Source organism: Xiphophorus maculatus, chromosome 6 (genome assembly GCF_002775205.1).
Source record: "Xiphophorus maculatus strain JP 163 A chromosome 6, X_maculatus-5.0-male, whole genome shotgun sequence".
NCBI classification, from domain to species: domain Eukaryota; kingdom Metazoa; phylum Chordata; class Actinopteri; order Cyprinodontiformes; family Poeciliidae; genus Xiphophorus; species Xiphophorus maculatus.
In genome coordinates this window covers 8551354-8579280 of record NC_036448.1, presented here as the reverse complement: position 1 = coordinate 8579280, position 27927 = coordinate 8551354, and the positions used below count along the sequence as shown (strand labels likewise).

The 27927-nt window shown below is 41.1% G+C and overlaps 2 protein-coding genes across 4 annotated transcripts; one reads left to right on the top strand and one right to left on the bottom strand.

Moving 5' to 3' along the window:
- Window positions 1-72: 72 nt before the first annotated feature.
- LOC106700204 (E3 ubiquitin-protein ligase TRIM11-like) lies at window positions 73-25430 on the bottom strand. Of its 3 annotated transcripts, none has more exons than XM_023335502.1 (8): window positions 25135-25430; window positions 9900-10427; window positions 8335-8430; window positions 6496-6729; window positions 3179-3201; window positions 2885-3030; window positions 1454-1725; window positions 73-542 (listed from the first exon to the last, which is right to left on the bottom strand). In XM_023335502.1, exons 1-8 carry the CDS (start codon window positions 25180-25182, stop codon window positions 273-275), a joined length of 1617 nt encoding a protein of 538 aa, XP_023191270.1. In that variant the 5' UTR covers window positions 25183-25430; the 3' UTR covers window positions 73-272. The 3 variants fall into 3 exon arrangements, with proteins under 3 accessions (XP_023191270.1, XP_023191271.1, XP_023191272.1); XM_023335503.1 differs by lacking the exon at window positions 25135-25430 and adding an exon at window positions 10965-11591; XM_023335504.1 differs by lacking the exon at window positions 25135-25430 and adding an exon at window positions 11146-11591.
- On the top strand, window positions 14643-27158 carry LOC102236542 (sal-like protein 1). Its single transcript, XM_023335501.1, has 3 exons — window positions 14643-15155; window positions 20668-24455; window positions 25478-27158. Exons 2-3 carry the CDS (start codon window positions 20979-20981, stop codon window positions 25760-25762), a joined length of 3762 nt encoding a protein of 1253 aa, XP_023191269.1. The 5' UTR covers window positions 14643-15155; window positions 20668-20978; the 3' UTR covers window positions 25763-27158.
- The last annotated feature ends 769 nt before the right edge of the window (window positions 27159-27927 follow it).

Sequence of the window (27927 nt, the reverse complement as noted above, 5' to 3'; positions counted from 1 at the left end):
TTTCAATGAAATGAGAAAGTATCCTACTAATAAGACCTAAATAATAAAAAATGGATAAGAATACTTTAAATGTGCTTCAAAACAGACCTCTCTCTTTATTTTAATGAGCGTCAGGTTTCTGTGTTCACATTTCACATAGTTAGAAAGCATTTCTGAAGCAGGCGACCATGTTGATGCGCCATCAACGCACTTTTAGGAGGAGAACGCCGTTACGGCCAGTCAGGAAGAAGGCGTGGCTCACGGCAAAAGTCCCTGTCTCGTCGATCTCCTGCTCACACTTTAACGACAGAGATGCGGCTCTTGAGCTCCGCTTTATAGAGTCCGAAGCCCAAACACACAGGCTGGGTGAAGCTGGTGGAGAAAGTGTGGAGGTGGATCAGGGTGTTGGAAGGTCCCACTTCGGAGAAGGTGATGGTCCCGGAGCTGTAGTCCACGGCAACTGCGACTCGATTGCCGACCATTTGGTACGTGAGCCGTGTCTTCCTGCGGTTGTGCCAGGCAGACAGCTTTTTGTCGTGCTGCTGCGTCAGGCTCCATGACACCTGGGAATACAGCAGCAATGCTTTAACCAAAGACTCAAAACAAGGACGAAATAGCAAAAAAAAAAAAAAAAAAAATTACATAGATTTGCAGTCCAAACAGAAACAACATGTTGTTTATGATGAGCAGCAACACTGTTCTCAGACAAACGACTCAACGACGAATCATCAACGCAACCAAGTAAACATTCAGGACTTTGTTGTTTCTATTACTGGACAGAAACTCTGAAAGACGTCTCAGTATTTTACATTTCAAGACGTGTGAAAAGCAAATTTGCCTTCTAAACGCATTTCTGACTTTATTTAAAATGAACACGGCAACAGGAGATTCAAGTTGATCTGTGGTCGTTTCAGAACAGATCAAGAGAGGTAGAAGGTGGTAAAATCTACGCCCGTAGTAGGAAGTAACGCCTAAAAGGAATGAGGCAAAAGAAAACCAGTAGTCTATATTTCAAAGTCCTGTTGAATCAAGTAAGCCTTGAGTGCTGGCTCTGGTGACCTATATTTTAGGTTGCATAGATTTATTTCACCCTTCAGATGTATTTTATTTTATTTTTTTCTACCAACATGACAAGTTGTGTCATTTCATGAGTACAGGTACCTTTCAATAAACTTCCATAAACTTTTCCAGAAGGAGCGTCTTGGCGCCGTCAATCAATTTAGTGTACGCGCTGCTTTCCTGCAACTTGCAGGAAAACTGTTTATCCACTGTTATTGGTGGCCATGCTAATTAGCTTTAGCATTCATGGCAGGCTACGTTGCGGGCAACCAGCAGTAGCTCAGCAGAGAGACATGATGGTGATTGACAGCGCTGAGACCCGCCTCCTGGCTCTGATTAGTTGTGTCTGATTGAGCAGTGCATGTGTTCAGGTGACAGCAGGTCCACAGAGAGAAAAACGTGGCGACAGTTTTACCTTGTTGTTTCCAAAAGCATTCCCTTCCTTCCCCTTCCGTCCAATGCTCCGATAGCAGATGGCGACATCCCAGAATCCCTCAGCCTCCAGCTCCCAGTAGTGAGTCCCAGAGGAGAAGGTCTGGACGGTGAGGACCTGTGGCCAGTGGTCAAACCGCTCGGGGTGAGCGGCGCAGGGCAGTCGGCTCTTTACACGCGCGACTGAACGCAGGTCGTCAGAAATGCTCAGCAGAGGATGGGCAGAGTTTGTGTCCAGGGACAGAGGGCTGGTTACTGCGGGGAGAGAGTCCAATGCTTAAGGTGTTTACTTTTTACTGCACTTATCAGTGATCTGAAACCTAACAAGAAATCCAGACTTGTATTCAACAGTGAATCGTTTCCTGGTCGTTTAATTTAAACACTTCCTCTAACACTTGTTCGCCCTTAAAGATCTCACTGTGGACCTTGCAACGGGTTGTCCCGGAAAACCGCCAACGTTTTTAATCCAATAACCCAAAGCAAAAATCTAAGGCAACCAATCGACCACGGAAATCACTTTATTTGCACGTAGCGTCTACCTGTGCGTAATGTGATCTTAATTTAAATTCATATATTTTGTAAAGTCCTTCCTCCATTAAGTTACAATTTCATGCAACTTAATTTGGATCTGGGAAGAGCAAGGTTGTATTTCTTACATACGTCAAGAGAATGATTTTAAAATGCACAGCTGCTGAATTTACCTGGAGTTTGCTATTCAAAAAGCTGTGCTGTGTTTTTCTCTCTAAAATTGGATGAACTATCTATTATATTTGTTATATTTTTTATGGATAGTGACGAAGTCGGGACATATCTTCACAACCAAGGTGTAAAATCTGGACCTGATGCCATCAGGCCCAGAGGATGAATATGGCTCAGGTTGCTAACCTGTGCTTCTACTTGACTTACTGTCTTTGGATCCACTCAGTCAAATTTCAAAGAAATATACCTCCAAAACAATGCATACCTCTGAGCATGTTCCTCTGAACATGCTCATCCTCTGGCATGTTCAGAGGATGAGCATGCCACATTTCTCAGATTGTGTATTTGTAAAAAAAAAAAAAAAAAAAAAGTTTGAGAAACAGAACTATTTTTCCTTCTACTTCACTATCATGCAATACTTTGAAATGGTCTATTGCATAAAATACAAATAATTACATTGTTGCTGTGCTTAACCATATGTAAAAAAAAAAAAAGAAGAAAAAAAAGAAAACGTAAATAAATAAATCAAGGGATATGAATAATTTTTCATGACAGAATTTTCCCTAAAAAGATCGTGTCTGGGGATAAGTTTGTAAAATTTAGTAGATATGTGTTAGAAAAATGCAAATATTTCCCTAAAGTCAAACTACTTCCTCATAGATAAGTAATGTTGCTGGTCTTTGAGGCCGATGGGTGAAACTAACGAGCCACTCACAGAGCTCCCTCTTGAGCTCGCTGAGGCAGCGGAGGGTGGACGTGATGAACTCTCGATATTTGCCCTCTACGTCTTCCAGGATGTGCTTCCTGTCCACACAGATGGGCTCAGGGAGGAAAAGTGGGCAGTTCAGGTCTGCTAGCAATCTGCAACACACCACATGGTGCAGAATAAGAAAATCCACTCATAATTATTACATCTTACATTTTTATAGCAAGCCGATCTAGATTTTCCATGTCATCCAAAGCATGCTTAACAGAAAAATAACAAAAAACATCCTTCGTTTGGACTTACTTTGTGTCGTCTGATTGAAAAGCCTGCAAAGGAAAAGGACAGTAGAAAGAAACGTGACACATTACATTCCCAGAATGAATTACAAGGATTCATGTGAATCTGCTCTGAAAAAAAGAAAAAAAACCTTCAAGGTCACTTTTTTTTTGTTCATTTGCATGAAGCATGTTTCTGTCTCTTCTCTTTTTTTCATTAAATGAAACAGTGATAAAGACAGCATACTACATTTTCAGCAAGAATATTTGAGAAATGGCAAAAGCTCTCAGATTCAGTAAGAATCTATAAGGCCTTATCAGTCTGTAATGAAGAGAGCTTCATTACTGGGACTATTTTACTGAAATCACTGTATTGCATTTTTAAAGTATTTTTGCACTTTATTAACAAGCACTTTATTTAGCACTGCACTTTAAGCATAGATTTGCACATCAGTAACAATTTGCACACAAGAAGTTTTAATTGTGTTTATTGAGTATTTTTAGAGATTAGCATGTAGCCCTTTTGTTCTGGGCTCTGCACAGCTGCTCCTCATTGAGAGGTGAGGTGGTTCCCTGTGGAGGGAGGATAATTGTTACTCAGAGCAATGAGCTACTGGTGGGTAAAACTGAGCAAATGTGTTGTGCATAATCTGTTAGGTGTGGAGTGCTAATGTAGAGTGACTCACCTGTCTTTTCTGTGTCCTCTCCAGGGTGTTTGGACAAATACTGTCCCAGAGGTCCAGACACCATATATAACTTCCGGGAGAGGCCATTGAAAAGTGGGGGGGGGGGAATTGTTGATGGGTTTTGTGGTGTTTCATTTGGTGTAATGATAAAACATAAAATATTTATAAAAAGTAAATAGAAATGTTTATATTTAGTAAAAGGTATTTTAATTAAATAAGTGGAGATTGATGAATTGAGATTCCCCTGTGAATTAAAGGTGGTTTGATCCGTCACAGCTGGGACTATTTAAGACTGCAGTTTTCACCTGTGAAGTGTTGTTTGATGTTGTGTGAAGAATAAAACCACTGCTGTTTCCCACCTGACTCTGCCTCAACGCTTCATCGTCACTGTAAAATCCTACCGCGAACGGCTACCTTGTTACACAGTCTCTGACATTATGATAAAATAATCATTTTTCCAGTCGGCTTTGCATCTTTTCTTAATTCACTAGTTTGTGTCTCTTGATGTGTTAGAGGAGCATCTCAATGGGACTGCAGCACTGACCTCCACAGGAGCACTGGAGCATGTCGGTTCTTCTGTTTTACAGCAAATTACGATTCCAGGACGTTACAATTATCAGTTAATCAGCTGCATTTGTACTCAACCCACAAAGGGGCATGAAAGAAGGAGGAGTGAACATGTTTTTTTAACACCACTTCTGTATATTTCAGGTTCATTTTTATTATTTTTAAAGCTAAAGCACAAACATAAATTTCACTTCAGGACATACATTATTTTTTTTAGCTGTATTTACCTAATTTTAAGAAAAGGTCAAGCCCGTGAGCAGACTCAGATGAACACAAAAAGTTTTATAAACAAGTTTAATTTGGCTGGGCATACTCTTAAAGGTTCTTCTACATTTACTGAATAATTTTAGGCTTGACTATAATCATTAAGCTCTGATATCCAAACTTTTCCAGATAAAAAGTTTTGAAGTTTCTTTTTATTTACTTCTTCGACTGACTCTTCTTTGCAAACTATGGCTTTAGTTAAAAGAGACATCCATGTGAGATGGTTAAACTGGCATAGTGTTGACCCTGTGCGTCTTGATTCTGAACTTTAAATAGAGGATGGTTCTGGAAAGTCAAAGTCAAAGAGTGTGTGAACGTATGCAGTCAGGTTTCTTGCCACTTCTTTTAGTTTTTTACAATTTCCCTCCAACAGATTTGTGGAAAAAGTTGCATTTTATATCAGAGATACCTTATGTCTTACCAGGGTTGTGTAAATGATTTATAGCCACTGGATGTGGATAGGCTGAGCCTTGTGGAGGTGCACTCACTGTCAATATCTCACCAGCTGAGTGGATGCAGGTAAGGGCTATTCTGTACTCTTTCCGTTGCCTCCGATCATTTAAATCTGGCGCTGTAGATATCTTGGCCGGTGAAGTCAGAAGGAAGTATGCACAAAGGATCCAAAATGTGTGTATTTTTCACTGATCGCTGGCAGTTGATCAAACAGAAGATCGGAAGCTTGGAGTGGGGTTTGTTTTTTATGGCTGTCTCTTTTTAAACCCATCGTAAACGCAGTGAGTCACTACTCGCGTCTTCTTCTCCTCTTCATCCCCCTCTCTCGTCATCACTAATTACGATGCCGCGGCTTCTCCGGGGACGGCATCGAAGCATGTCTTGCATTTCAACTTGAGCCTGAAGAATTCACAATTTTCCTCTGAGCATCAAGCTAACATGCAGAATTTGGAGGTGTGCGCACCTCCTCTTCCAAACAGAGTGCAAATGCAAATCCAAGGCAGCCAAACATTTATTATTATGACGAGTGAGGATTGTTCGCTTCTGCGGTTTGGTAACATTACTCTGGCATCAGCTGGAGAAGCGGCAGGAAGCCAGGTATGGTAGCTACATGGCTAATAAATTGTTTGGCGGTCTGCCGGGCCGGTGTGGTTGTGACAATATTGTATTTTTGCCAGACGGCCAGTGTTCCTACTCCTGATTCAGATTCTGATGCGGCCGATCCCTACTCCAGGTTGCGCCAAAGACTATATGCTTCCACCACAACCTCCATACTGAAATTTTGAGAGTGCAGAAAACAGAACAGCTCTTGCATCATACAATTCCCTGCAAACCAAAATTAAATGAGTAACCATGTAATAGAGGGGTAAAATTGGATCCATACAAGTGTTACAAGATTGATACTGTAGCCTCAGATTCCGTCTTGAGATTTTGCTTTATTTTTGCGCTGTGGTTTCTCAACTCTTCCTCAAAAAAGATTTCGTTTTGATTTCCTCTCAAATGATATATTTTTTGCAATTTGTTCATTGAGCAAAAATGCCCACAAAACATGTTAGTGTGTTATTAAAGTATTTTGCAGATACCTATAAACTTTGCCCAAATGCTATCCTGGGTAAATAATTCAAAAGAAAAACAACAAAAACACCTACAAGTCAGAAGTTTGATGATACATCAAACTTAAAGAAAAAGTACCAGTATTACAGACAATGGCTCTGTATTTACTTGGCATTGGCTCAATACCAAATTATGCAGCATCACCCATCTCTCCCATTTAATGTTTTCAAGTGGTTTTACTTGTGTTTTTGAATGTAAAGATCTTATGCCATGCTGTTAAGCCAATTCCCACTGTTGCACCGAGTAGCTGGAAGAGTCTTACCCAGATGAGCAGGAAAGGGTCCGTCTCTGCCAGCAGCAGGTTCAGGTAGCGCTGAATGTGCACCGTCTGGCTCATGTCGTCTCTCACTTTGGCGCAGTCTTGGTGCACACGCTCTACGATCTGCTGCCTTTCCCTCTTGGTGATCTCCTTCAGTGCCACCACCAGCTTCTTCACCTGGGCCTGCAGGTCCGTGTCCAGCAGCTCCACCTGGCCTTCGTCCCGTCTCAGGGAGTCCTGGAGGAGGTCAGTTGTGTGAGTTTTGGCACATTTTGACACGTGGAAATGTGGAAATAATGATTCAGTGAAATTCTAGAAGTACAACTGATTTACTTAAACTGAAGAAACGAGATTTTATTTGTGCATTTCTAAGATGTAACTAAAAAAAAAAAAAATTACAATTTATGGTGCGGAATAAATGAAGACACCCCCCACAATTACTCCAAATTGAACTGGAGAAAAAACATGGCAGAATCTATCAAATCAGATGAGACCGGTGTCAAACGTTTGTACGTTCTTTCTGCTGTTTTGCGCAACCAAAAGTTTAATTTGTGCCGCTATCGCTTTAAAGATTTTAATAACCGTTTCCAAAGGTCAAGAAAGGTCAAGCAGTCCCCTCACTTTTACGAACTCAAACACAATCTGTGACAATCAACTCTGCTACGTTTGCGCTGATAAAAGTTTCGCTTGTGCTGCTTTTGTTTTGAAGATATTAATTCCAGTTTAAAGGTCAAAAGGTCAACCAAACTTTACCAAAATTAAACAAAATTGGTGTCAAATCTTTGTGCTATGTTTGTACGGCAAATATTTTTGTTTGTGCCGATATCATTTTAAGGAAAAGGTTTCCAGAGGTTATCAAAGGTCAACCGTCTGGAGACCTGAACAGAGGTTGTGTCCTATTCATATGTGAATAATATTATTAATCCCATGGGGGCAACTTCAAGGCACAGGAGTAGTACAAGTAGACTATAAAAAGTAATTAATTAGTCGTAAATGAAAAGAGTTCATAAAAATCACAGTTACTGAATGTGCGTAATAAATATTGTCATAAACAGCATCCCAGGAGAAGAAACCTCATACCAACTGTAAAGCACAGAGGTGGAGGTATCATGTTTGGGAATACCTTTATGCAACAGGAGCGTACTAGCTCACAATCACAGTATCCACCATCAATTTTGCAGGGTAGCAGGAAAATATGAGAGTTTCTGTAAGAATATAAACCACGGCTGAACCAGAACTGGATTCTGCAAGATGACAGCGAGCCAAAGCTTCCCGGCAAATCCACCAAGAACTGAGAATTAAGAAATGGCGAGTGCTGGGCTGAGTCAAAGCTGAGATCTTTATCCTTTTGGGATGTTGTGGTGTGACTTGAAACAGGCTGTAGATGTAAGAAACTCCTCAAACATCTCACGACTGAAAGTAAAGAGAGGAGAAAAGTTTCCCTGCACCCGACGTCAGAGACTGGCACATGGCCACCAGACAAACTTCTCAAAGAAGCTATTATAGTCAAAAGAAGTGAGATTATTCGAGGTAAGGGTGCACTAACGTTTTGCTTAACTAGAAGACATATTTTTTTGTTTCACTTTTTTCTCAGATAAGCATATCATGCTTTTTGTTAGTAATTTAAGTGCAATCAAGCTTTCTTTTTCAAAGACTAGTCGTCAATGTTTGTTGATGGCGAACGAAATATGGTGTCCTATTTTATTCACGCGATTTTGCATTTAACATGTTTGAATAAATTGGGTAATTACAGACGCTGATCACCTTTTGTGACTCCTCAAATGGATTAGCCTTATAAGGTTTGGAATAACTTAAACTGATAAGACCAAAGTCCTTACTTACCGCCATCGCAGAGTCGATGTTTTCATGGTCTTTGAGAGCTTTCTCCCCATCTTTTAGCTTCTGTTCTGCTTTGATGAGGAGAGTCTGTAAGATGACCTGTAAAATCAAGATACCATTAGAGCAACCTTACCCTGACCTGCCAAAATCCAGCAAAAACATGAATAACCCTTGAACCTTTTCTAAAAAAATGTTCCCAATGAAGTTTTACTTGGATATTATATAATAAACAATGCATTTGTATTCAGATTCTTTGAGTCAATACTTTCTTAAACCACTTTTTACTGCAGTTGCACCTTCAAATCTGTGCCAGAGGTGCAACATAACACCAGCTTTGTTTATTCTTCTTTGCAACTGCATGGGCAGTCCCAGTTTTTGAATGTGCTTCGATCTAAACAAAATGTTTAGAATCCTCACAAAGGTAATCTTAAAATCCCTGCCAAGAGAAAGTCACCCATATAATGCAATAACTCCCATTTCCCTGTGTACAATGTGTTGGTTTGCCACATAAAATCCCAGAAATACTGTACACGTTGAAGGTTGAGGCTGTAGCATGAAAAGGTTTAGGACGTTTAAAGGGGCAGTGTTGTGTAAAATCTACTTTTTTGATATTTACATCATGTTATGATGTTATTCCCTCATCAAAAACATACCTGGAGTGTCTTATTGATTCTCTGACGTATGTTTGAGCAATTCTTGAAAAAAGCGCCGCCTTTTCCCCTCCGTTACAATAAAATATTCTGTTCTATTCTTCCATGCGTTGCTGCAGTTTCCAATCTGAGCTTCTGCATTACAGAGCTGCTCCACCACTCGGCTCCTTCAGACTAGCTAGCGGTAATTAGCAGACACCTGGTGGAACTGAGCATCCGCTGAGCTCATTATATGAACTATTTCTCAGTTCAGTGCACTGACTAATGTTTGTGAGTCAGTTTAATAGAGTTGAATTGATGACGTGCTGAAGACGGAGCACTGGAAACAGCAGGAATTTCTTAAAGAGACAGAGGCCCAATTTCAAGGTCTTAAGTTGCGTCGAATTTCTTTTAAGTCAGCAGTCTGCAGCTGCACTCCTGGAGGGAGAGACTTGTGCAACTTTTAGACATGTCCCTTGGTCCCTCACTAGTGTGAGGTTAAGCTTTAAAAAGCTAATATTGGAACCAGGCTGAAGAGGAGAGACATCTAAACGTTGCTGAACATCGGGTTGCAGTTTGTGACCCCCGTATTATGTTTGATAAATACAACATTTTTATAACTGAAGGTGAGATAATTATTGGATTCTGCAATAAAAAGATACTATCATCTCACATATGGGCAGTGTTGGGTAAACTTTTTTTTTTTTTACCCCATCGCAGGCAGGGGTAAAGCGTGAGATGTGGCCTTCACGGTTCCTGTTGACCTTTGCTGAATGTCTTCCTCCTCTCTCATAACCCACTTTCCTGACTGACCACTCTCAAATAAAGGCCACTAGAGCTGGGAATAACCTTGAAAGAAAGAGAAAAGACGCTATGCGACTGGAAAACGCATAAAACTGCCCCTTTAATAGTTCTGTACGGCCCTGTCACCCAGCTCACCTTCAGGTCCTCCTCCACCTGTCTCAGCGGCTTCACCTTGTGCAGCGCGTGCGCCCCCTCCAGCAGGCAGTCCCCGCAGACGTACACCCTCTCGTCCACGCAGTAGTAGCGGAATACCTCCGCGTGTGCCGGACACCTTCGCTGGGACAAGTCCCCCAGCGGCTCCACCAGCAGGTGGGAGCTGAACGCCGGCCTCTCCAGATGGGGCTGAAGGTGGTCGGCACAGAGCGACACCTCACACCTCAAGCAGGTCTTTACGGCCATCGGGGGCCGACTGTCCTCCGCCTGGAGAGGGCAGCAGTCGCACAGGACTTCGCCGTGCTCCTCCTGACACTGGGGGCAGGTGAAGCGACCTTTCCCTTCGCCCTGAGCGCTCCAGGCCTCACGGATGCAGGCGGGGCAGAAGCTGTGGCCACAAGGTAGAGGGTGGGCCTGGCTGAAGCTGTCTCGGCAAACGGAGCAGGTGAGCTCTTCGTCCAAAGACGCCATGGAGCTCAGAAGGTGATGATGCCTAATGAGAGCTATGAGCTAAAAGATTGGCCCGAAACAGAGCAGAGCGGACAAGTGACTTGGAAGACAATCAGTGAAGCAGAAAATAAATTTAAAAACAGCTTTTCTCTTTGAGGCTCAGATAAAGGAATATCTGCACCGGTTACATGTTCGTGCTTCATGTAACAGCATTAGAGGGACAAGAGGGAAGCCTTTGATTAGTGCCAACTGTTCACTCAAACCAGTAATCCTGTCTACTGGGATTTTGCCTCCTCCGTTCTAAGATTAGATCACTGCCCAGTAAATAAACTAAATCACCATAAAAATAGATGGAAGGATGACACAATAACAGAAAGATAAAATGATCTAAAGTGAATAAACCTAAACATAAATCTGCTCTAACTTGCGAACGGACAACCTTAACTTGGCATTACAATAAAACCAATGCCCCAAAGAGGTCAGTGAAAAACAAACATATAACAGCAGATGGAGACAAAACCAAAACTGTTTCTTTTTGTTTGTTTGTTTGTTTGTTTGTTTTTATCTAAGCAAACCTGAATTGAGTAAAACACTAACCTCAAATGAACATTAACTCATTAAGCTGCTGCGGTGGAAAGATCAGGAGATCATCCTCGACACCTCGTCCTGATTTCTTCTACTTGTTCCCTATAGATCGTCTTTTGTTTTAACTCCCGTATCCCCATCTGAGCTTCTTAATTATCAATGAGAGAAACAAACCACAAAACACGTTCCTTACTTGCTGGTGTTACTGGACTACTGCCATCAGCCGAAGGCAGCTGGTATGTTGACTAATCCCAACTGATTCAAGGCAGACGGAGAGGTCACCTGACCCTGAGATGGGAGGAGGTGAAGGGTCGTCATTAGGTAAGATTAAAGGCAAACAGATATGCTGTTTGTGGAGGAGTTTTCCCCTCTGATTTCAATTAATTCTGGTTATAATTTTGATTTTGCCTTGCAAAAGCACTCATAGCGCTTTAAGACTTTTTTGTCTTTTTTTACGTCACAGCTCCAAACCGTCATGTATTTTAATGTGATGGAGCAACGTAAACTAGTGGAGCTAAATAAAAGTCAGTCCTGCTATTTTAAGACTTGAGACTGGAAGGAGTTTCACTTTCTAGTGGAGCAAAATCCCTAAACATGCAACCAGAGATGCAACAGACTGGTTTAGATTGAAGTAAGTTCATCTTTTAGAATGGCTCAGTTGAAGATTAGGCCTAAAACTAAATGAGAATCTGTGGAAAAGCTTGAAAATTGCTGTTTGCAGCTGATCTGTGTCAATCCTGACTGAGCTTGAATTGCTTTTGCAAAGAACAAGGAGCAAGAATTTAATCTTTCAGACGTGCAAAGCCAGACCAGAGTCCAACCGGACCTAAATCCAACTTGACAGTATCCTTCCAGTCTGATGTGTTTTACAAAGTATGTACATGCAAAAGCTGGTAGATGCAGTTCAATTTTTCATACGCTATAAAAAGGTGCACAACGTTTTGTTTCTCTCAGAATGACAGAAAATCAGATTAAACTTTTTCAGTTCTTTAATATTCATGTTATTTGCAAAATGCCATTTTTTTTTTGATTTTTCATTGCTTACTTCAAAATCAAACACACTAAGATGTACCTCTGAGCAATTAGCACAAAAACCTAGATAATTCCAAGACTTTATGATATTTAAGTGAAAAGGAGGCATACTTTAAGTCAAACACACTGTTTCCTTTTGAGACATCGTGGAAAGTCAAGAAATCTGCAAGAAAGCAGTTGTAATTGCATCAAAAGGTAGTTCAGAGAGGCTAAATAGAAATGCACACAATTCTTTATATTTTTTATATGTAAAAAAAAAAGGGAAAACCTTGCATATTTTCTTTGATTTCCTGGCTGTGTGCAACGTTGTGTTTGTCATTTACATCCCTTAGACAAAAGATTGAGGATTGCCGTAATAATATAAAATGACACAAAAAGATAAAGGCAGGATATAACATTTTTTTACGCTACACTTAAAAAAAATAAAAATCCCTCCTCAGGGCTCATCATACATCCAATCCATTTGTACCCAAAAAGCTCCGTACTATTATAACACCCTTTTTCTACTTTGAGAAAATAATTGCACAGGCATTATTTAGGCTTGCTAAAAAAAAATGTCCTTCACACAGTTCTTTTATAACAAAAAGTACAAACTCAGAGAAGGCTCAGTTTAATAAGATAGGTGTTTAAAGGTGCTCAAACTCCTAAGGCTGGAAAACGGCTCCGCAAAGCAAGGAAGGCTGAATCAGAGAGACTTTGTGGTGGAAAAAAATAGCTCTTGATTACCAGAACAAACCAAGTTTTCAAGATGTAACGAGGGGAAAACATTGCACAGCTTCCTAACCACACAACCCTGTCCATTTCTCTCTGAGGGAGAAAGCTCTCTCTACATGTTGGCTTATATATGTTTCCACTTTCTCATCTTGTGGTTTGTTCAGATGCAGCTTTGCAAACAGAAGTCAAGCTGTCCTGTTTATGTTTGGGCTCCTCAACTTATTTATGAAAGTTTGGTATCTCTCTGGACAATCTCATAGCAATGAATGCTACCTTTAATTAGAAATTGTGAATAAAATGGCCTCTTAACCCTTCCCAGATATGCTTCCTGCAACAATCTCTTTTTTGGGGAGGGGGGAGGAGAAGGACTATTGCAGATCTGTTCAACCAATCAATCAATCAAATTTTATTTGTATAGCACATTTCAGCAGCAAGGCATTTCAAAGTGCTTTACATCATATCAAACACAGAAACACAATGCAACATAGAATCAACAATCAAAACACGACATTAATTCAGGTTCCATCAATAAATTTGTAATTGATTACGTTTCAAATACAATCCTAAACAGGTGGGATTTTAGTCTGGATTTAAAGGAAGTCAGTGTTTCACTTCTTCACCTGGATGTTCCTGAGCGGAAACAGACAGAACTTCTCATTTTCACAGAGGTGCTCACACTTTTTGTCCTCATTGCAGTTGCTTACTTTCTTAATTCCTGTTGGATCAACAAAGGCAGACGTAATTTATCATGTACTGCTTGCGCATTTAAATAAGTAATGAGGTAGTTTAGCATTTCATGTGCTACTCTTTGTCTGAGTTTTCATCTATCCAGTCTAAACAACCAGCTAAGATCTACTCAATTCTGTATATTAGGAACATTGTAGAATTTATTATGAATTAAAATGTGTGGGTCTGAGTTTTTGATCCAGCTCTTTGCAACAGGTCTGTAATGTTTGTCCCACAGCGCCACCTCGTGGATATAACGAGCTCCAGCACCTGGTTACTTCTCTACGTCATGAGATGCCATTCACAAACTAAGTAAAGAATGAAAACTGCCGATGTCTTTCCACTGTTTTTTTTTTCAAAGGAGAGAAAAGAAAACGTGCCTCAGTTTTTTGTCTTTAGGTAAAGATCTGAAAAGTGTGGTGTGCCCTTATATTTAATCACCCTCATCAGAATGGTTTCCATGACTGCTCTGCATTTAGTACCATGCATCTTTCTTTTTAAAAATTTTCTACAACATTGTTTTCACAACATGTTGTACAACATTTCATTAACCTTTTAAAATAAGAGATGCACCGGCTTATAGCAACAACAACAAAAAAGCAATTTTCCCCCTGCAAGTGTGATTTTTATTTTTCCACATAAGAGATTTTCCAGGGGTGACTAAAACAATCAAACAAAATCTATATACATTGACTGGTGTATGTTTGTGCGACTGCAATATTTGGAGCACAGTTAGAAACCAAATTTGCTGCATTTTGTAAATGTGGTGCGGCTAGTTTGACCTTTGATGACCTCTGGAAACAATTATCATTACCGTCATTAAAATCATAGTGGCACAAACGCAAAACAATTACTGCACGAATGTAGCACAGACTAAATTTGTCTTAATTTGAAGAAGGTGACTTCACCCGGCTCCTAAAACCACATAAAGGCTCAGTTGATATTAACACACTGTTTTGTTTTGGTCTATCAATTGAAATTCCATTAAAATACATTGAGAGCCTATGTGTTTGAACCCACTTTGGCTTTAAATTGTTGACTAAACATTAAATATGCAACATGTGAATTGTGTATGTGAGTCAGAAGAGGATAATGGAGGTCTGTAAAGCAAATTTGCTTAAAATATGTTGACTATTTACTTGGACTGTGAGCTAGTGGAGCTGGTAAGCTGCTTCTCTGCATGGAAGACAGGGTCGTTAATTATACCAGACAGTAGGCCGGGATAACCGGACAGACAGGTAGGCAGGCAGACAGACAGACAGACAGAGTACCGCAGCAAATGCAGACAGGCAGGCCGGACAAGAACAGGCCCCCCGACAAATACAAAGAGAGGAGGAAGAGCAGCGCCAACCAAATCAATCCTCCCCCCCTTCAATGTTCACTCCCCGTTATTCCTCATCCTGCAAACACATCCTGGCAGAACATACCCCTTTGTTTTGAGAGTTAAATGCAATTTACGACAGGCATAAATAATTGAAGGGAGGGAGGGAAAGAAAAAAAAATGCAGCTGTCCGACTGCGCATCCCCGGGACTGAACAGGGAAATGCTGCGCAAGTGTCCCGGCTGAAAGACGGAGCCGATCAAAACCCCGGAGCTCCGGAGCGTTTCTTCCCTCCCTCCCTTCCTGCTCCTCACCGCTCCTGTCATTCCACAACATCGGCGCCAAAAAGAGGGGGCTTTAAGAAAAAAAAAAAAAGCAAACAATAAAAAAAAATCATCGCTTCCAACACGGTAAGTGATATTTCTGTTATATTTAAGAGGATTGAGGCAGAGACAAGCGGTTAGCGGGGGGAATGCACATCCGGGACAACGTTGTTTTTTTGGGGGTTTTTTTCCGGAGGAGTCATAACATTTTATGAATCATAACTTGCTATGATGTGGGGAGCGCGCCTGGCGTGCAACAGGTCGCCGTACAGTAGCGGGAGCGCGCATCTTTCACAGTGTTATATAGACGCTGATTTCCAAACGTAGGTGGCACGAAAAAAAAGGGGGGAGGGGAGAAAAAAAACGCCCAACCACCGGGTAGAAGCGGAAAAAAGAGGCACCGAGTACTACCGAAGCCTTTTGTGCCTAAAATGCGATTAAATCTACTCTTGTAAATGTTTTTACAGCTCGTCTATTATATAAGTTGACTGCATTGATTCATAAATATAACCGTGACATGCAGCTGTGGTGTATTGTAATGTCTTTTTTGTACATTATTCACCTTTTTCTTGGAATAGGAAGCAGACTTAAGCCCCCCCCCCCCCCCAAAAAAAAAATTATAAACTAAACTACATCCATGTGTCTCGCTGTTAACTGTAGTTTCCAGCTGGAACTGAAAGATTATCTGCGACACGCTAAAACGCATTTTTAACACGTCCCATGTGTGCGAGTCATTCAAACCTTACATCACAGCAGTTGTGCGTTTTATTATTCCACCCAAGCCTTCAGAGAGACAGAAAGGACTGGAGGGGGGCTGGAGGTGGGGCTTCCACAGAAGGTAGGGTGGGGAGGGCGCCAGGCACTAAAATGTTGGGGGGGGGGGGTTTGCCTCCTCTTTCTGGTTGTCCATTTTCCACCGCTACCTTTCACCTTCACCCCACGTGATAAACAGTCTGGTTGTGGGTAAGAAAAGGGAGCATTGTGCCTCCAGTCAGCGGCATTATGTGTTGGAGGATCTGTGTGAGAGGGTGATGTGCACTCAGCTGTGCTCCCCTAACGCCATTGTTGCACATTCCTCCCCAGTTCAGCTGCTCCGGATCACAAAGAGGCCTGCTTTGAATCCCATTGGAGACAGATTACCGCGGAAATTTTGGTTGCACTTTAAATTAAATGAGTGCGACCTTACTACAATTGGAAAACATGAATTTGAAGGTAATGCCCTCAGAGGAATGCTGGGTTTGTGTTGTTAGGAGAAAGGTTTGGTAGCTTCAATCCAAATATTGGGTCAAAAAAAAAATGTAACCCAGTTTTTTGTGGGGCTAGAGAGGGCACTAAAAGGAACCTCCTAATTCGCCATTTTGAACTTCACACTGACCTGACTGGATTTCACTGAAACTTTTTCACAAAATGGGCACTGATCAGACACAACGTTAAGATCCCTGACAGGTAGATAACACAGATTGTCTCTTTCTTACCACGTTACTGCAGGATTGGGCGATTAGTTTTTTCCTAATGTCCATGTCAGTAGAAACAACATGTTCAGAACAGAAACAGCAAGTTCAGCTTTTTATGTGTCACTAGATACAGTACTTAGTCTGATCATGTTCGTTCAAGCAGTAATACTCAAGTTTATGTCCACAAACAAAACATCTTCCCCTTTGACTAGGCCTGTCACAATAACAAATTTTGCTGGATGATAAATTGCACCAGAATTATTGCGATAAACGATAATATTGTTGTCGTGAGACCATTTTCAAATAATATAATGGCGATGGCATAAAAACGCAAGAACATTCTCAAAGACCAACAAACTTTACATTTTAATGAACATTTAATTCTGGAACTTGATGACTTTTTAAATATCCAAAATAAATAAGTAACAGAAATAAACAAAATGAATGATGAAGACTCTGTAAACAAAATTGTCCTTCAGAGAAGGAACTTGTTGAGACCAGCTGCCCCACTAGACTGAAGACTTTCAGTAAGACTTACAGATTTTTGCATGAAATGGAAATGTACATTTCATGCAAAAGGAAATTATTGCAATTAATTTATTATGCAATATCACGACAGGCCTACCTTCCACTTGAGTACATATATTTTTAGGAGTAAGAGATGTACCATATAAGGAAGAAAGACTGTGAAATTATTATTTGGTCTTCATCTGTGTGGGTTTCTACTGCATGGTGAATCCATTCAGCAGGTATGCAAAGTGTGTATTCGTACTGTAAATATCAACCAACAAACATTGCATTCCAAATTGTCCTTTACAATACGAATAACGCACTATTACGATTGTGATACATTGCAAAGTCCTTGAGCTAATTGCTATTGTAGCCATCAAAACACACAAATGAAAGCTTCAAATTAAAAGCAGCATAATCAAATTGCAAAATTACCAGTTTGTGGATTTTAAGTGTCAGATTTTCCATTGACTACAAGCCAGGCAGGGCCAACTAAGCCAGATGTGGCTCAATGGCCTTAAAAAGAGCAGGCCTGTCTTTGTGTGTGGGATGCATTTGACAGCAAGTGAACATTATGTCCTCGAAGTGGATGTTTTAGAAACAAGCAAAATGGGCAAGCATGAAGATCTGAGATAGTTTGAAAGGGGCCAAATGGTGATGGCAAGAACACTAGAGAATCTGCAAAGCTGTAGGGACAGGAAGTACGTCTCTGTCCAGAGAGCTGAGTGCTCTAGACACATGGCTCTGACTTTATTGTCATCTGTTTCCTCATATTTTATCCTTACTTGGTAAATATGAATGTTTCACGTGTTAATAAATCATTAATGGTTCTATGTGAAGCCTTACACTTACACAATCCTATGAATTTGTTCTCATTTCAATGCTTCTGATCATGACCCATCACTACAAGCTCTTATACGGCTTTTGCCAAATACATCAGTCTTCCACACAAAAAGATCATCATTGCAAGGAAGTTTGATTTTAATAATTGTAATCCCTTACCAAGGCCTTAGAGGGATGAAGTTGAGCTCTGGTGTATAAAGGTTCACCAAAGAGAGACATAGAGCCCTCGTCTCAAAGGACCTGGAGTTCACTCTCTTTTTGAATGCAAAGCAGTGGATGAACAAGTGAGTGCATCTGTGTGTGTGCAGAAAGAGAAGGAGGGCCAGCCAGGAGTTTTGACAAAAGGGACACTTGTTCAGAGAAACCACCTCTCTAGTATGGGTTTCTTTTCCTCTTAACTACAATCCCACCAATGTGGTTGAACATTAAGTCCAGCTTCTCCAAATCGTCATCCTCCTGAGACCCAGCAATACATTTTTGTCCTCTGTGGAGGACATAGGTTTTTTTGTTCATAACTCTGAAACCACACATGCCACTGTGTTAAATCCTGTTGGTCCTTAGAGAGGACATCCTGGGCCTCAAAATGTGTTCATATTTGCCACAAGAGAGTCCCGATGTCCTCTCCAAAGGACATACCGTAATAAATAAATAATAACATGTTTTGAAACTTTTTCAATTGTAGTGATGTTTTTTCACTCCAAAGAGTCATGTAGTGAAAACAAAAAAAAATTCAAAAACTTTTTTTTTTCTGGGTCTCAGTGTGATTAATGGTTCTGTGGTTTGCCTTCTTTATTTAACACAAGGTATTCCCAATGTGTTATGTTTCAACCACAAACGTCCTTGCATTCTATTGAGATTTTATGTCACATATTTATACAAAGTAGTGCATAATTGTTTTGTGGAAAGTAATATAATCTAAAAAGTGTGACGTGAATAAAATCCAATGGAGCCAGCACCTTTAGCACATTATCATGCTGTGGGATTGTTTTTGTTCTACAGTTATGAGGAATATAGTCAAGACCACCTAACCCATGACCAAGACTAGACCAAGACCAGAGTGTATCGAGACCGAGTCAAGACCAAGACCAGCGTCCCGCACTACATGACACAATAAAATGTGAAATATGATCAAAATTGCTAATCAAATTGATCTGAAGATTCACATTCCCATAAAAACACCTAGATATTAAATACTTAGAGCTGAAATAAATTTAACCAATATTAAAAGCAGAACAAACTCTTTGTTCTGCTTATCTAAAAAGATAATGCCCGGGGCATTTGACGAAAAAAGTTAAGACGTAGTCCAAACCGTCTGTGAAAGCGAAGCGCTGCTGCTGAATTAGCTGTCGCCATCGGATTTCTTATGATTTATCCAGCGCAATTCTATTACTGATGATTAGACAGACATCTTCTGCCACTCAAAGAAAACCACTGCGCATGTCTTGGAGCGCCGTGGGAGAGGGTGGAGTGAGGGGGGAGTAACAGAAACACGTAATTGGTAAGTCACGTTATTGCTTGGATTTTAATTGGTGCGTTTTGCATGCAGTGAAAACAAAGATGTTAACAAATAAACTGGACAGTATGCTGTAAGTTTAGTGATATTTCCACAGTTGCGGTCTTGGCTGGTCTTGAAATAAAATCCCGAGTCCTCAGCGCCCGAGTCCGAGACAAGACCCAGACCATTAAAAAATGGTCTCGAGACCGGTCTTGAGACCAAGACCGGTCTCGAGTACTACAACACTGAACCAATCAGACTTAAATGGAAGATGAGTGGAGCTAAATACTGCACAATCCTGCAAAATAAACCCTGTAGAGACTGTAAAAGACCCCAAAATACTGCCAGAGTCACAATGAAATAGTTTAGAAATATATCCAGGTATGAAATAGCCCAACGTTCTGAAATCAATGTTCATCCAGTCTGACTGAGCTTGAACTATTTTGCAAAGATGTTTGGGCAAAACGTCACTGTGAAAATGTGCGAAAAGTTTTAAGGAACCTGAATACATTGTAAGATATAACAGTCAAGTTTATAGCCTAACCGCAAGCACAGAAAGTCACTAACTTTGACATGATTTCAGCAATGCCTCCCTCGTTCTGTTTCGCTCACTATCCATTCTGCTTTGTTTACATACACAATTTAAAATGTATGTTTACATACATTCACTTTTTTCCTTTATCAAAGGAAAAAAGTGAATGTATGTGTCTGATTGACCACTTTAGTTCCAAAGATGGAGTCCACACTGCGTCTTAAACTATACTCTTTTAATTAGCTTAAAAGAGTGCATGCAACCCTGCTTTCTCTGCTTGCCTCTGAACAATATCAGGAATGCATTCGGTATTCAGCCGTGACCTCACCCTTAGCACAGCACTGGACTACCAGGGCTCTTAAAGAAGTGAAGGCGAAAGAGACAGGGATGAATGAAAGAATGCATTACAACTTCATGTTTTAACGGGGCAGGATGTCTAGTGGTATAAAAGTCTGTTGTTTTTCTCTGTGTTGCCCTGGAAACAAAGTAGGCTCCTTAATGGAAGAGCACAGCTGTGTTTTTTTGTGTGCAGGTTTGTGCTCAGCCTGCATAATGTTTGCTTTTGTGAGTGTAGATGGGGGTAAAGAGACAGCCTTTGATAAAGGAAAAAAAAATGATCGGGAAAATGAAACAATCAAATCACCAAAAAATAAAGGTAGATTTTAAACTGGTGGAAATAAAGCCTTATTGATATATTACAAATGTGTATTTTGCTTAAAGGTTGCTTCCCTTTCCTAAATTTAGATTTTTTTTAACCCTCTCCAGATCACAACCTGCCAGTGAAGTAAATTTCCTTTACAATCATCACGGATTCTCTCTTATGCTCCCCATCTTCTCAAAACTCCCATCTGCCCCTTGCTCTTTGTGCATATTTTGAAGACTTTCAGATCCCCTGCTACCCACACGGGCTCCATTAACACCCTCGTTGCCAGGACAGCCATTCAAAGATTTACCAAACACTTTTTCCTATTACTTTCCATACAGATCTTTCTATCACCAAATATCTACCTTTCCTTTGACTCTGCCTGAATCCTGATTCTCTAGTGCTACTTGGCCACTGTTCCCAGAGTGCACACATGGCCTCTCCCAAGTTGGGCTTGTCAGCCACAACCACCACTTCCTCTTCCTCCTCATCATCCTCAGCCTCACTAGGCCCTCCACCACACCCTGGAAGCCCCAGTCGGGTACCTGAGGGTCCTCCAAGTCCTGTAACTCCCACCCCAAGCCCTGGATTAACATCTGCTTCAGCAACACCTGTAAGGACCCAACTGAGCATCGCTCTGATCCTAGAGGAGCTCCGGGTGCTGCAGCAACGGCAGATCCACCAGATGCAGATCACTGAGGAGATCTGTAGACAGGTGTTACGCCTGGGTGGGGACTCCTACACCATAGATACACCATCCCAGCATATCCTCCCCCCTTTGCCTCAACTCTGTCTGGAAGGTAACAAAAATACATCCGGCTCCATAACCCAGCCAGAAGCACCGCAACCCACTACTTCTTTGGCTCCTCTCTTATCATGTTTCTCTTCCTTGCATCCCTCTCAAACAGCCAACAAAACCACACAGCCAAGCACGTCACTGTCTCAGATCTTACAACCTCATAAATCACAGTTTGAAGGAACAGGAAAGACTGGTCAGTCATGGGAAACCTCCCAATGCTCTTCTTCATTCACAACTTCCTCTGCAGGTGTCTCTGTGCCTTCTTCCACCTATGCTTTAGCTCTATCCTTAGCGCTACCCAATCGCTACCTACATGAGAAATCTTCCAATACTACATCAGCAGGTGGGCAGAGTGATTTGTCCTTTTTAAGCTCATCCCTTACCACACCTCAGTCTATAAACCCAAACTCACAGTTGCAAGCTGCCTCTGTCGGCAGCGACTCATCCGCATCAAGTTCCAACACTGCTAGCCGTCTCCAGCATGTATGTCGCTTTTGTGGAAAAGTGTTCAGCAGTGATTCTGCCCTGCAGATACATCTTCGTTCACACACAGGAGAACGGCCCTATCAGTGTCCCGTGTGCTTCAGTCGTTTCACAACACGAGGCAATCTGAAGGTGCACTTCCTTCGTCACCGCGAACAAAATCCAGAGCTTTCACTTTCACTCCTGCCACCATCTTTATTTGGGTTAGCCTTAGGAGCCAGTGGGGGATCAGATATTGGACAAATCACTGATAGTTCTGGGAGTACCAGTGGGATGAATATAGCACAAAAAAAGCGAAAAAGTAGGGCGGAGGATGAAACATGTGGAGACAACTTGACAATCAGTGGTAACAGTAGTGGCATTTCTATGGGGACCTCGGGTGAGTCAGCTCCATCCACTTTGCCCTTACCACCTAGTGTGGACCTAGCTTTGATTTCACATTCTCTCCTGCAGCTTAATAGGGCTGCTGCTGCTGCTAGTGCTTCCTCTATCCCAACCTCTTCATCCTCCACCTCTTCTTTGGCAACCTCCCTTCTCTCAAACCCTTCTCTGTCTTCATCGTCTACCATAGCTGGGTTATTCAAAGGTGTCAAACAGCAGCGCTTTGATGAAAACACTCCACCTTATGCACCTCTACTATCTCCTGCTGCTTATTCCCAACTAGCTCACCTACCAAAGCTCCTTTTTTCCCCTGCTTCAACTTCTTCATCTACCCAAGCTGCCCACTCACCCCTTTACAGCCATCCATCACTGAGCTTACTACGCACCCAGCTACCTTCTATTGCAGGATCTCAACCACATGCCTCTTCCAGTCATTCACAGCTTTCTTTTCCTATTTCATCCCTTCCCAAAAATACTAGTTCACCCACTACCACCATTCAGTCCTTTCTGCCCACATCCATAGCAACTGCTACTCCCACATCTGAAACCTCTAAGTTGCAGAGACTAGTCGAGAAGCTAGAGAAGTCCCCTTCACTGTCCTGCACTCCCTGGTTTTCCTCCTCTACTCCAACATCCATGTTGGAGATTTTGTCAAGCACCACCACTTCATCTGCTGGGAGTTCATCAAACACCCGCTTCACAAATGCAGGTAGCTCCATGACCAATGTAGTTGCATCTCCATCATCAAACATCACCACATCAGTTTCCCAATTCACCCGTGAGATGGTTGTTGCTCTTAGAATGAGTGGCAATGAAGGAAATGCCATGACGGGTGGTGTGCTACCATCACCAAATGCTGCTGGTTCAACCCATAACTTGACAACCAATCAGTGTGGGGTGTGCCTTCGGGTGTTGAGTTGTCCTAGAGCACTGCGGCTGCACCAGGCCACACACCTTGGAGAACGTCCGTTTCCATGTAAGATATGTGGGCGCTCCTTCTCTACCAAAGGCAGCCTGCGGTCACATCTTGCTACTCATCATGCCCGGCCACCCAATGTCCAAAACTCTTGCCCGTTGTGCCAGCGTAAGTTTACCAATGCTCTTGTTCTTCAGCACCACATACGCATGCACCTTGGTGGACAGTTGCCCCCAGATGGCTCGGAGGATTCTGAACAGAAGATCTCATCTGAATCTAATCCCAGATCCTTGCCACAATGTTTTTCCCAGTCCACTGATCAAGTCCCTCCTTCAAGCAAAACACCTCCTCATGCTAGCCCTGTAAAGAGCCCAGAACCAAACTCACAGTTCCAAACTCAAACTCTTGGTTCAGCTCCTGTCTCTTCAAGCAAAAAAACAACTGAGAAAAATATTGGTAATTCCCCACCCTCCAGCCCAAATCAAATCCCCCCGGCTGACCTCAGCCCCGACCCAGCTATGGACTCTAACACACAAAGCCCACCACGCAGCTCTGAAGATCCTCCTGTCCTTTGTGTCAGTGCACCACTAAAGGTCTCCCAAAAGTCAGACTCAGCTTTGCCTCCTAATGAAGATGACAAAGTCCAACATCAGGAATCTATGGACATGTTCATTCCAACATCTAACCCCTCACCACTTCTCTTTAGTGATAACAAAACTACAGAGTCACTACAGATGATGGACCCCACAAAGATGAAAGAATCACCTAACATTGATGCTTTCCTTGATTCCAAACCAAACCCAGAGGACTTACAAAGCACACCCGTTTCTGATGCTCCTTATGATTACAGTAGTTCAACCTCTAACCTTATGTCAACTGAAGATGTTTGTGATGCTGGCACAAAGGCAACTTTGGGATCGCACTCAGACGCCGCAAGGCCACAATCACCAGAACCCATGGAGGAAGACAAAGGCCGATCTCCTACAAATGCACCACCAAAACAAGAGCAAGTAACTGTGCCTGAGAAAGACCTCAAAATGACACCCGTGGTGGAGAATGCAGACCCCATATTTGCTGAAGTAAGGGAGGGATTGCACAAGCAAGCCACATCTGTCAGAGAGACAGGCCAAAGCTTTCTGTTTGGTTCATATGGGAGGGAAGACCAGGCGGATGCAAGTAAAATGAGTGGACTGGTTTCAAACGAAGCTCTGGAAGCTTCACTTCCCATTAGCCTTGCTCCAACCCTCCCATCTCCAATGTGCCGTCCTGAAAAGAAGACTTACTGCTGTGCCGAGTGTGGAAAAGAGTACGCCAGTCGCAGTGGATTAAAGGTAAAAAAAATATTTTCTGGTGTAAATTGTGTATCTGTACACACAGTTTGATGTAATTACTGTGAAACTGTTTTTCAGCATAAAATAGTTCTATATCTGTATAAGTCAGCAATAGAAATGAGTTCAAGTAAAAATGTCAATGTAAGCTACATTTTTATTGTGAAGTTTGAGGAGGATCCTACTAAAGTATAGCACACCATAAACTAAAAGGGCCCAGGTCTTATGGTAATTGAAATCTTTAATAGATTCTACTTTATATTACCTGACAATGGTGTTATTCGTTAGTCATACTAGAGGTTTTTCAATTACAAGAAATCTATAGCCAGGAAAAGTATGAAATCTGTTTTATGTGAACTTCAGGCATTGAAAGCATGAAAATTACTTGTATTTCCAATTTTTTTTTTCCTTTAGACGTTTGTCTAAAAGTTGCCTCCTTCTTTCTGCCTTCCTTTCCTAGCTTTCTTTCTTTCTCCTGTCTTTCTGAATCCATTGTGTTCTTTCTTTGAGAATAGAAAAACTTTATCTGTGTCAATTGGTGACAGAAATTCTTCTTTGACAATGGCTCCATCAACAGGCATTCTCACATAACTACACAGGTCCCTCAATAAACACAAATAAAAAGCACATACCAGTTGTAGAAAGAGGAATGTTTAAAATTACTTCAGCTTTGTGTACTTACTTCTGTCATATCTTGTGTCCTGTCTTCCTTCTTTTCTTTATATTTCATTCACTGTGTCCTTCCTTCCATACTTGTGTTGTTCCTTGTGCCTGTCTTTACTTCCTTCCCCACTTCCTTTCCTTGTGTCTGTATTTATTCATCTATTCCTTTCTTCCTTGGGCATTTCATAACTTCCTTATTCACCTTATCCCTTGTGTCTTCTACTCCTCTCTTCATTTATCTCCTACGTCATTCCCAACTTACTGCCTTTAAGTCAGCCAGTCTTTGTTTTTGAAAGGGGGGTAAGAGAGCAAACAGTTCACTGGAGTGAGAACTACTGTATGTTATCCATGTTCCTTCCCAGGGACACATGAAGCACCATGGGGGTGCAGCCAAACCATCACGTCCACCGGCCAGGAGCAGTCGCTCCTCCTCCGACCAGATTCCTTCGTCTACATCGTCTGTGTCCTTAAACATTCCAGCCACCAGGAGCTCAGGGGGCTTCTGGAACCAGTATCAAGCCTTCCTCAACACCAGTACTCAGTCAGCAGATGACCAGAAGACTGTGGGTCAAGGTGAAAATAAATCAGCACAGAAGAATACTGGAACCTCAGAGGAAGCTGGGGAAGAACCAGATAAAGATTCATAACTCAAGTCAGACTGTTTGGCTAGAAAATGTTTTTGGTATTTCATTTATTGTTTGTCCTTAAGCACAACTCTATTGCCCTTCACAAAGTATCGCTTCCACAACACATTTGAGACAGTTTGATAATCAGTGTAATATGTTCATATGTAAAGTTTGTGAGCCAACCATCTTGGCTGTCTTGTGTTACAAAAGAGGCAGTAGTCCAATTATTTCTGGGTTTGCCAGCAATTGTCTCAAAGCCTTGAATTATGTGATTCATAGTACTAATCATGAACATACAAGAAGACTCTGTTCTAGCATCTTCATGAGTTACTGAAAAGTACTCAAAAAGAGCAAGTTTGCCCATTTTTACGTTGTTTTTGAAACACTTTGTGACTGTTGCGCCATGTGTTATAGCTCATCCATATGGCACCAAAGAAGGTTCAGTATAACCAAAATGAACTGTTTTGGTAATGCTTAGGTGTTGTTTTTTGTTTTGCCTCCTCACCATTTTACCAAACTTTTTTTGAGCTACCAGAAGGACATTTCTTACCCATGATACATCAGGTTGTACCCACCTTTCTGTATTGAATTTTCCATAATTGTCTGTCATTTCTTCATGCTCTACTGTAGGGAAATGTGCTTATTTGATTCCAGTACATTTTTTTAATTATCTTACAGCAGGACGTTACTCACAGTTATTGGGGTTCAGAACTCATCTGTCATCTCATCTGTCTCAGAATCAAAAGGTCCGAACAAGATCACTGACCCAATCAACGTAACTACTGCGCAAAACTAAATCTTATGAAAACAACATGCAGTTTAACTTCAGTTTAAAGAGCAATTTATCTCTATTACTTGCTAAAAATGTCTGACTACCGAGAGAAATAAAGCAGCGTTACTACATGCGTTCAAATTAGTTCTACGTGTATAAAATAGAAATAGGAAGAAACAAAAGAAGTTCATATTGATACAATTTGGTGAAGGGAATGGTAAAAAAGAAACAAAATGAAGAATTTGCTTTGTAAGAGAATATAAAGGCAATACAGTGCAGTGCTATTGGAATAAGAAGTATTTTGCTCCTATTTTTTGTTACTTTTCTTGTGTGGAGGGGAGCACTGGTTCATGTCTTCTAGTCTATTTTTTCTACTGTATCGTCCTATTGAAACAAAAGCACATGTGCTGTTGTTGTGAGCCCAGCGTGGGCGCGGTCTGTCCTGTGATTTTAGCCCTTCAGCTTGGGGAATGTTATTGTTACTGTTGCTGTATGAACCATGAGTGAGATCTGTAACACATTTAAAGCTACTAAACTTACTAAACCTACATGTTTATGAGTATATATATTAAAATATATGTCAGTTTGTTGTCAGCTGTGCTTTATGTAACTCCTGTATTAAAAAAATATTCACTTTGGGAAGAAGAAAAGTTCACTACTTTATTAGTGGTTTTTAACACTACAGAAATCCTTGTAATGAGTTGATTGATGTATTATATTTTCCTTAAACGCGGACACGAAGAATCGGAAATACTGTGTGTTTGCCATTATATGAACGGTTGCTATCACTATAATATGTAAACCATCCCTGCTTCCTTGAGTCACAGTGATGTTTTGTCCTATTCTTTATGTGCACATATGCTTGAATTAAAAAAAAATTATATATTCCCCAAAAGTATGACCAAAAATTCACACTGTTTGGTCATCAAGGTAAGTATGTAAAAAGAGAAAAAGTTAGGTAGTGAGAATAACAGGAAAGCTTTTATTCAATGAAGCTTCTCATTAATATTGGCCTTCTATACTATACTCAACCTGCACTGCATGTGGCTCTTTGACACCCTCACGTTGTCCATTATAATTTTGGATGGAGACATAGAGCTGAGCAGGTGTTTATATATATATATATATAAATTTGAATAAAAATCAATCTTATTTTTGTTGTTGCAGAAATACCAATTTGTTTTCGCCACTAGATTGCAAACCACAGGCTTTTCTTCAATATCCTAAAACAAATCATTTTTCATTCCATAAAGTTCAAGCGCTTGTTTTGTTTTAATCTAATTAACTACAATTTTGTCAATAAATTAACACAAAACATTGTTGTTTATCGCAAATCTTTGATTGAAGTACATTAAAACACAAAATAGATCTATGTACAGTTTCATGTAGTTAACAGCAGCTCAGCGTTTTAACA

Coding starts and splice junctions, on each gene's coding strand:
- LOC106700204 (XM_023335502.1), bottom strand. CDS start 25,182: ATGAAATATAAAGAAAAGAAGGAAGACAGGACACAAGATATGACAGAA. Junction 3,202..6,495: donor ACCCTTTCCTGCTCATCTGG/GTAAGACTCTTC, acceptor TTTCCTTTGCAG/GCTTTTCAATCAGACGACAC. Junction 3,031..3,178: donor TTTCAATCAGACGACACAAA/GTAAGTCCAAAC, acceptor GGTGTGTTGCAG/ATTGCTAGCAGACCTGAACT.
- LOC102236542 (XM_023335501.1), top strand. CDS start 20,979: ATGGCCTCTCCCAAGTTGGGCTTGTCAGCCACAACCACCACTTCCTCT. Junction 24,456..25,477: donor CCAGTCGCAGTGGATTAAAG/GTAAAAAAAATA, acceptor GTTCCTTCCCAG/GGACACATGAAGCACCATGG.